Genomic DNA, 9296 nt, shown 5'->3' on the forward strand with positions numbered 1-9296 from the left:
CTGTTTTACTGAGGAATAGTCGCTTTTATTTTTAGCAAGGCTCCCCTTTTCCCAAATTTTTTTCTGATTTTGCAGTTAAATAAAATAAATAAATAAATAAATAAATAAATAAATAAATAAATAAATAAATAAATAAATCCATAATGGATTTAGGGATCCTGGTGTAAAACTGGAGGTGTGGGGAAGGAAAGCAGCCCATCCTTATGGAGCCCGGGATGGGGGCTCCACCTTCCCCTGTGAGAGCCTGGAGGGAGCGGTGGGAGAGGGGCGAGCCCGGTGTTTATGGCTGGACTGGTCCCAGTGCGATGCCACTGGCATGTGAGCATGCCGGGATGGATCCAGGCTCAGTAAAGGGATGGGGAATCTCCTCCTGTCTCCAGACACCCCATCCCAGCGAGTCCAGTTCATCCTGGGCACGGAGGAGGACGAGCAGCACGTCCCCCATGACTTGTTCACGGAGCTGGATGAGATCTGCGTGAAGGAGGGGGAAGATGCCGAGTGGAAGGAGACAGCCAGGTAAATAAATCCCTGGGATTTGGGAATGGCAGGAAGCTCTGTCAGGAGGGGTTTAGGTCGGATACTGGGAAAAGGATCTTCCCCTGCTGAAACAGCTCCCCAGGGAATGGTCACAGCCCCGAGGTTGCCAGAGCTCCAGGAGGGTTTGCACGAAGCTCTCTGGGACAGGGTGGGATTTGGGGTGTCTGGGCAGGGCCAGGGATTGGACTTGATGATCTTTGTGGGTCTCTTCCCCCTTAGGAGATTCCACAGTTCTAGAGGACAGGGAATGCTTGGACATTGGGGTTTGGGGATCAGTGGGATTTTCGGGGTTATCCTGGGCCAGAAGTTGGACTAGATGGTCCTCATGGGTCCCTTCCAATTCCAGAGTTTCCATGATCCTGTGGTCCTCATCGGTCCCTTCCACCTCTGGAATTGATTCCATGATTCCATGTTTCCAGAGGCCAGGGACAGTTTTCAGTGCGATTGTTGGGGTGTCCTGCACGGGGGTTGCACTCTGTGATCCTCGTGGGTCCCTTCCAGCTGAGGTTATTCCAGGATTCCATGATCCCTGCTGCCAGCTGCGGTGGCAGAAGAGTTCTCTGGGACATGGAACTTTCCCAGCTGCAGGAACCTCCTCCAGTCACCCCATGGTTTTATCCAAGGGGCTGCAGGGCTGGAGCCCTTTTCTCTCTGGCCAAATCCACAGGTGGCTGAAGTTTGAGGAGGACGTGGAGGATGGGGGCGAGCGCTGGAGCAAACCCTACGTGGCCACGCTGTCCCTGCACAGCCTCTTTGAGCTGCGCAGCTGCATCATCAACGGCACCGTGCTGCTGGACGTGTGCGCCACCAGCGTCGAGGACATCGCCGGTACCAGGGGGAAATCCTGCCCCGTGCTCGGGGCTCCAGCTGGCCTGGTGGGGCTCTGTCTTGGTTTGGAAAGACAGGTGTCTGCTAAGGAAGGCAGGAGCCTCTCCTGAAATGGAGAATGTAAACCCTCCCCATCCCTCTGAATTACGATAAAATTTAAATTAAGGGGCTCTCAGGCAACAAATATGGGAGCAGGAAATAATAGTTCTTTAATAGGGAAGAAATAAAAAGATAAAATAAACAATGCAGTGAACAAAACCAACACTGGCAGAGTCAGAACACAACTTGACAACCCGTGGGTCAGGGTGCTGGCAGCAGTGCCATTGGAATTGTGGCTCAGCCCTCCTGCAGTGTCAGGGGTGGTTCTGCTGCAGCAGGGATCCTGTAGGAAAGGGTGGAGTCTTCCTCTGAAGATCCAGTGGAAAAGGCAGCTGTTGCTGCTCTGGGGAATCCAGCGGAGAAGCTGTGCTGGTGTTCCAGAATCTCCAGATAATATCTGGGCAGGAATGTTTGAAATCTCAGATTGTACCCAGGCAGGAATGTTTGAAATCTCAGATTGTATCCAGGTAGGAATGTTTGAAATCTCAGATTATATCCAGGTAGGAATGTTTGGAATCCCGGGTTGTACCCAGGCAGGAATGTTTGAAATCTCAGATTGTATCCAGGTAGGAATGCTTGGCTCCTCCCTCTGGGCTCACATCTCCCAGTGGGATGCTGTAGTTCTTATCAGCCATGCAGTGACATTCAATGGCTGTTATCAGCAGATGTGCCCCCGGAGGGAGGAGTGGGTGTGGAAGAGATAAGGAAAACTTCCCACGTGACAAAAGACAGCTGCCACACAGATGGTGATGGAACACATCTTGCCTTGCAGTCTGGAACAGGTTCCTGGGATGGGAGTGGGCTCTGGGTGTGCAGCTCTTGCTGGCAGTGTGGGGTCCTTTGGAAAGTGATTTTTGGGTTAGAGAGAGACTGGAGCAAAGTTGTGCAGCAAAAAAGAGAATATTCTGCAGTAAAAGGGAGAATATTCTGTACTAAAAAGGAGAATATTCTGTAGTAAAAAAAGAGACTATTCTCCAGTAAAAGTGAGCATGTTTTGCAGTAAAAGGGAGAATATTCTGCAGTAAAAAGGAGAACATTCTCCCTTTTACTGCAGTACTTTATTTTACTTTACTTTACCTTACCTTACTTTTTACTTTACTTTCCTCAGTAAAAAGGAGAGTATTCTTCAGTAAAAAGGAGAATGTTCTGCAGCAAAAAGGAGAATATTCTGCAGTAAAATGAGAATATTCTGCAGCAAAAAATGAGAATATTCTACAGTAAAAGGAGAATATTCTGTAGTAAAAAGGAGAATATTTTGTAGTAGAAGGGAGAATGTTCTGCAGGAAAACGGAGAATATTCTGTAGTAAAAGGAGAATATTCTGCTGTAAAAAGGAGAATATTCTCCCTTTTACTGCAGTACTTTACTTTTTACTTCACTTTTCTCAGTAAAAAGGAGATTATTCTGCAGTAAAAAGGAGAATATTCTGCAGCAAAAAAGGAGAATGTCCTGCACATTTTTGAGTATTTCAGGACCTGGCTCTTGGATCTCCCTAAGAGCTGACCCTCATTCAATAATGACTCACTCCAAGCCATTTCCTGACATTACTCTGATTCCATTTTCCCTCCACACGTCGGGGTCAGGGCTTTAGGGGCAGAGTGGCTCTGGCCGGGCAGGTCCATGCTCTGACCTGGTGTCCCTGTCCCCCCAGACCTGATCCTGGCCCAGCAGGAGCCATCGCCGGAGTTCGACGAGCGCACGCGGGCCAAGGTCCGGGAGGTGCTGCTGAAGAAGCACCACCACCAGAACGAGAGGAAGAGGAACAACCTCCTGCCCATCGTGCGCTCCTTTGCTGATGTCAGCAAGAAACAGGATCTGCACCTGCTGGAGAAGCCAGGTGAGGTTCTGCGGGCTTTGGAGCCAGGTGAGGTCCTGTGCAGGTATGGAGCCAGGTGAGGTTCTGTGGGATTTGGAGGCAGGTGTGGTCCTGCAGGACTTGGGGCCAGGTGAGGTTCTGGGGGGTTTGGGGCCAGGTGAGGTTCTGTGTGGTGTGAGGCCATGTAGCTTGAGACTGGGTTTGGAGCCAGGTGAGGCCCTGAAGAGCTTGGGGCCAGGTGAGGTTCTGCATGGTTTGGAACCAGGTGAGGTTCTGCAGGGGTTTGGAGTCAGGTGAGGTCCTGCAGGGCTTGGAACCACATGAGGTTCTGCAGGTATGGAACCAAGTGAGGTTCTGTGTGGTTTGGGGCCAGGTGAGGATCTGCATGGTATGGAACCAGGTGAGGTCCTTCAGGGTACGGAGCCAGGTGAGGTTCTACGGGGTTTGGAACCACCAGGTGAGGTCCTCCAGGACTTGAAGCCTGGTGAGGTTTTTGCCAGGTTTTAGCAGCAGCTGGAGGTTTCTGCCAGGCATTTCCACAAGGTGAAGGTTTCTCCAGGGATTTGACACCAGCTGAGGGTTTCTCCAGGCTTTGGCACCAGATGGGGGTTTCTGGGTGACTTTGTCCCCATTAGACTTGTTCTGGCAAATAACAAACACCCCAACTCCTCCTTTCCTCCCTTTCTGTCTTCCTCTTCCCTCCCAGCCCAAACCCTCACCCCTCACCCTTCTCCCACCACTGCAGAAGCTAAAAATGGGGTGACCCCTGAGACCAGTGCCATGGACCTGAGCAAGGTGAGACCCCTGCACCTCTCCCACTCCTCCAGGGGGGTGAGAGGGACCCTGGGGAGCCCTGAGGGCTTCGCTTTTGGGGGATTCCCTGAGAATGGCTGGTCCTGCCCAGGCGGAGCTGCACTTCATGAAGAAGATCCCCAGCGGAGCGGAGGCGTCCAACGTGCTGGTGGGAGAGCTGGATTTCCTCCACCAGCCCCTCGTGGCCTTTGTCCGCCTGACCCCAGCCGTGCTCCTGTCGGGAATGACAGAAGTTCCCATCCCAACGAGGTCTGAAAGAGAAGCATAAATTTTTATTTAAAAAAACCCCAAACCCACCTGAAATCACCCCACGATTTGGGGCCCAAGGGAACAAGTGGGAGCTGCATGTTTCTCCCATGCTGCTCCTCACCCTCCTCCCCTCCCTGCTGGATCTTTGAAACCTATGCACTAATTTCAATGAAATTGACCCCAAAATGGGATTTGTGATCAGTTTTGGTGAGTAATTCAATCCGTGGAGGAGGCAGGGAACCAATGTGTTTCCCCTTGAGGTCCCTCGGGTTTCCCTGGGTGCTCTCGGAGTGAAGCCACATTCCCCTCTCAGTTTGGTTTTCCTTGTCCAGGTTCCTGTTTGTTCTGCTGGGGCCAGGAGGAAAAGCCCATCAGTACCACGAGATCGGCAGGTCCATGGCCACCACCATGACGGATGAGGTGGGATGAGATAAGGGGGATCTCGGGCTCTCTTCTGGGGTTCTTCACCATTGCCTGACCCTGGAGCAGTGAGGAAGAGGATTTGTTGTCCCAGCCCTTCATTCACAGCCCAAACCAGGCAGATTTACATCACCCCAAATCCTGGGGGCTGAAATCCCCTCTGGGTGCATCTCACACCCCATCCTTCCCTAGGGGGTACCCAGGACATTGTCCCCAGTGGTGGCATCACCCAGGAGAGAACTTCACAGAATCACAGAATCACAGAATCACAGAATCATGAGGTTGGAAGAGACCTCTAAGACCATTGAGTCCAACCTATGCCCAAACACCTCAACTATAGCACTAGGTGCCATGTCCAGTCTTCTTTTAAACACATCCAGAGATGGTGATTGTACCACCTCCCTGGGAAGAGCATTCCAGTGCTTTATCATTCTTGCAGTGAAAAACTTTTCCCTAATATCCAACCTATCCCTTCCCTGATGTAGCTTGAGACTGTGTCCTCTGGTTCTGTCGGTGCTGCCTGGTGCTGCCTGGCCCCCACCTGGCTACAACCTCCCTTCAGGAAGGTGTAGAGAGCAATAAGGTCACCTCTAAGGCAATAAGCTCACCTCTAAGTGACCCCTAACTTCTCCCCTTTAAGCCAATGCCTCCAGTGTGCCCATGGGGGAGCAGGGCTGAAATCCCACCCGGGATCATCCTGCACCTCATCCTCCCCACACCCAGGGCTGGCGCCATCCCAGGGGTGGCATTGCCAGGGTGGCAGAACTTCTCAAAGCCATGAGGGATGGTGACCTCATGGAGGAGATGATTGCAAGCACCACAATGCCCAGATTCTTCCTGCTGGGGGAACACTTCCAGCTGCCATTCCCAACTGGAGATTTGAGGAAGATGATCCTGCTGTAGCCAAAGGGGAGCTGCCCAGGTGAGGACACCTTGGGTGGGTTGTGATCTCACCTGGGGGTCTCCCCTGGGCAGGTTTTCCACGACGTTGCCTACAAAGCCAAGGACCGGGCTGACCTCGTGGCTGGCATCGATGAGTTCCTGGATCAGGTCACGGTGTTGCCTCCAGGAGAGTGGGACCCATCCATCCGAATCGAGCCCCCCAAAAACGTCCCCTCCCAGGTGGGTGCTGCAAGGGGCACGGGCAGCACAACACCCCAAATTCTGCTAAACTTGGAATTCCCAGTTTGGCACAGCCACACCCAGGCCAGGAGCACAACAAGCTGGTGACTGATAAAATACCTGAAAAATGCCAGTTTAGAGCTGAATTCTGTGCTCACAGGAAAAGAGGAAGATGCCGGGAGCTCTGGATGAGAGTTCTTCCCACAGCAAACCAGAGAAACACAGTGGTCCTGAACTGGAGCGGACTGGGAGGTGGGAGCTCTCCTGGTTTGGGGCCTTCTTCTGTTTTGCCCCCAAAATCTGAGCAGGCACCTCCCCTTCCAGCAGCTTCTGGGGTCACCTGGTTCAGTGAAAGGGTTCCACATTGCCACCTTGGTCCCCTGGGCTGGAGAGGGGGAGATCTGGGCAGGGAGGTGTGGGAAGGTGGGAGATCTGGGTAGGGAGGAGGTCTGGGAAGGTGGGACATCTGGGCAGGGAGGAGATCTGGACAGGTGGGAGATCTGGACAGGGAGGAGGTGTGGGAAGGTGGGAGACCTGGGCAGGGAGGAGGTCTGGGCAGGGGACACACCTGGGCAGGTGGCCCAGGCCCAGCATCAGCACACCAGGGTTTCCTGGCTTTGGGGCAGGGGCAGGTCTGGGAACACCTCCAGGTGAAGGCATTTTCTGCCCGAAGGAAGCCAAAGGTGCTCTCCCAAGAGAACAGCCTGGTGTTCCCTCCCGCCCTGCAGGCTCTTTGGGGGTCTGGTCCTGGACGTGAAGCGCAAGGCGCCGTGGTTCTGGAGCGACTTCAGGGACGGTCTGAGCCTGCAGTGCCTGGCGTCCTTCCTGTTCCTTTACTGTGCCTGCATGTCCCCCGTCATCACCTTCGGGGGCCTGCTGGGGGAGGCAACCCACGGCCACATTGTGAGCTCCTCTCTCTGTAGGGAGCGTGGGGAGGGGGAGATGCCCCAAAAGGACCCCCCTGGACTGGTGGGAAGCGTCCCTGCTCGTGGGGAGTGTTCGGAGCCCAAACCAGCCCCTGCCAACCCAACCCGCTGGTCCCTTCCAACCCAACCCGCTCCCTAACCTTGGAAATCTCTTCCCTGCTGTGAATTTCTTTTGGGTTTTTGGGGGGGTTTTTATCCCTAATGATTGATTTACTCCCTGCTCCCTCTCTTCCCTGCCAGAGTGCCATGGAGTCACTGCTGGGAGCGTCCATGACAGGCGTGGTTTATTCTCTCTTTGCTGGCCAACCCCTCACCATCCTCGGCAGCACTGGACCCGTCTTGGTCTTTGAGAAGATTCTCTACAAATTCTGCAAGTGAGATGTTTGTCTTCTGTTCTTCTGGGGGAAAGACTTTTTCGTTGTTTCGGGCAGGGAGAAGACGTTTTTCTTCTCATTTTTTCTTGGTGGGAATTGTCAGATTTAAGTTGTTTGCTGGGTCACAGAGGTCTCCTGCTGCTGCTGTTGCACAGGGAGGCTGAGAGTCCTTGGGCTTGGGGGTCATTTGGGGTTTTTGGCTTGGGGACATTTTGGGATTTTAGGGTTGTAATGGAGCAGTGGGAGGAGGAGGAACCAGAGGCTCTGGATGGATGCCCAAGGAAGGTGAGACAAATCACTCTGGTTTGGGAATGACGGAGGGTTTGTTTTCCACTGCGTACAAAATTCTAAACCTGGTTTTTGCTGGAAGAAGAAATAGATTTTGCCCAAATATCCATGTAGTTTAAAATTGGAATACTTTGAATTTTGGTGATTTTATTGAACAAATAGGATCTTTTCCTAGGAAATAGCTTTCTGTGACAGTCCTTTCATCTTTGGTATGGGATGACCCCCCCATCACCAGAATTAAACTTCTCATTCACCCCCAGGCTGACTGTGGGTGACCGGGGCAAACCCAGCTGGTTTTGGTGTCAGGGCTCTGAGGAACATGGGAGAACCTTCCAGAACCTCAATCAGCCTTCAAGGCGTTAAGGGAACATTAATTAATGCTAATTAAACACTTGGCTTCTCCACCCACACCCTGCAACCTCAAGGACGTGGAAACCCCAATTACCACCTGCAACCTCCACACCCCCTCCCATTGCTCCAAGGGGAAAGTCTTGGCTCCAAGGCCTGTGCTGGCCTTTTCCCCAGGAGATTTTGTGCTTTTCCAGGGAATACACTCTCTCCTACCTGTCCCTGCGGACGTGCATCGGGCTCTGGACCGCGTTCTTCTGCGTGGTGCTGGTGGCCACGGACGCCAGCTGCCTGGTGTGCTACATCACCCGCTTCACCGAGGAGGCCTTCGCCTCCCTCATCTGCATCATCTTCATCTACGAGGCCCTGGAGAAGCTGAGCCACCTGCGGGAGACCTTCCCCGTGCACATGCACAGCAAGCTGGACCTCCTCACCATCTATTAGTGGGTGTTCTCCTCCTCCCCCCAGCAGGTGCCTCTGGGCTCGCCCTGGTGCTGTTCCCTCAGCCCTGTCCTGGTTTCCCCCCTCCAGCTGTAAGTGTGAGCCCCCAGCTCATCCCAGCAACGAGACCCTGCGGATCTGGCGGAGCAATGGGGTCAACGTGTCGGGAATCACCTGGGGAAACCTCACAGTGACTGTAAGTGCCCTGGGCCACCACTTCCTCAGGGAGGCCAGGTACCAAAGCCACCTTCTTCAGGTGGCTTTGGGCTTCAAAGCGCTCTGAGAAGTCCCTGCTGATCCAGCCCACCTGGTCCAGCCCACCTGGTCCAGCCCACTTTGTCCCCAACCTCGGGGATAAGAATTGTCCCCCTCAGCCGGGCTGTGGGACCTGGATCAAGGTTAAGGGAGTGCCGTGATTCCTGGAGCATTTGAAGGACTGAAGTTCCTGCCTGAAGGCAGTGATTGGCTCCCTTAATTGGTTCCTAATGACTCCAGGCCCTGCTGTCTGTAGGGTCTCGCATAAATTTGCATGTCTGAGCAGCCCCACAGGGATTGTCCCTAGCAGCAGAGCCCAGGTGTGGGACGGGGCCTCTTTGGGACATCTCCAGCCCCTTTTGGCCTTGTCCTGAGAGCCCCAGCTGCAAAGGGACAATTTGTCTCTTTCCATCTCATGGTGTCCCAGCCCTCCTTCCCTAGTCCCTCTTTATCCACAAATTTCCAGCTTTTCCTTTCCCTCCAGTGTTTTCCTCAGCCATAGTGGGGCAGAGGACATGCCAGGGTCCGTGGTGTCCCACCACATCCCACCTGTGCTTCCCTCTGTGTAATTCCAGCTCTGTGTGTCACTTGTTCAGTTGCTGCCGCTCATAGTTGTGTTATATAAATATAGAAATATTTATACATAAACATCCACATAGCTATCTAATATATTATAATGAATAATATTTATATTTATATAGTTATATATTTTATATATCTCTATTTATCTATGAAGTATTTTTCTTTATATATTTTCTTTATATATTGTATATTTTATATA

General features: G+C 52.6%; 1 protein-coding gene across 1 annotated transcript in view; it reads left to right on the forward strand.

Annotated features, from left to right (window-relative positions):
• The window catches only part of SLC4A8 (solute carrier family 4 member 8), a 22297-nt gene that overhangs the window by 2041 nt on the left and 10960 nt on the right, over positions 1–9296 (forward strand). Inside the window, exons 3-14 of the mRNA XM_031064637.1 lie at positions 381–516; positions 1205–1365; positions 3115–3300; positions 3986–4074; positions 4184–4341; positions 4674–4761; positions 5737–5883; positions 6044–6135; positions 6612–6786; positions 7050–7183; positions 8017–8262; positions 8351–8456. Of these exons, the coding sequence (XP_030920497.1) occupies positions 381–516; positions 1205–1365; positions 3115–3300; positions 3986–4074; positions 4184–4341; positions 4674–4761; positions 5737–5883; positions 6044–6135; positions 6612–6786; positions 7050–7183; positions 8017–8262; positions 8351–8456 (1718 nt within the window). The remainder of the gene's footprint in view (positions 1–380; positions 517–1204; positions 1366–3114; positions 3301–3985; positions 4075–4183; positions 4342–4673; positions 4762–5736; positions 5884–6043; positions 6136–6611; positions 6787–7049; positions 7184–8016; positions 8263–8350; positions 8457–9296) is intronic.

This window comes from Geospiza fortis, unplaced genomic scaffold (assembly GCF_000277835.1).
Source record: "Geospiza fortis unplaced genomic scaffold, GeoFor_1.0 scaffold635, whole genome shotgun sequence".
NCBI classification, from domain to species: domain Eukaryota; kingdom Metazoa; phylum Chordata; class Aves; order Passeriformes; family Thraupidae; genus Geospiza; species Geospiza fortis.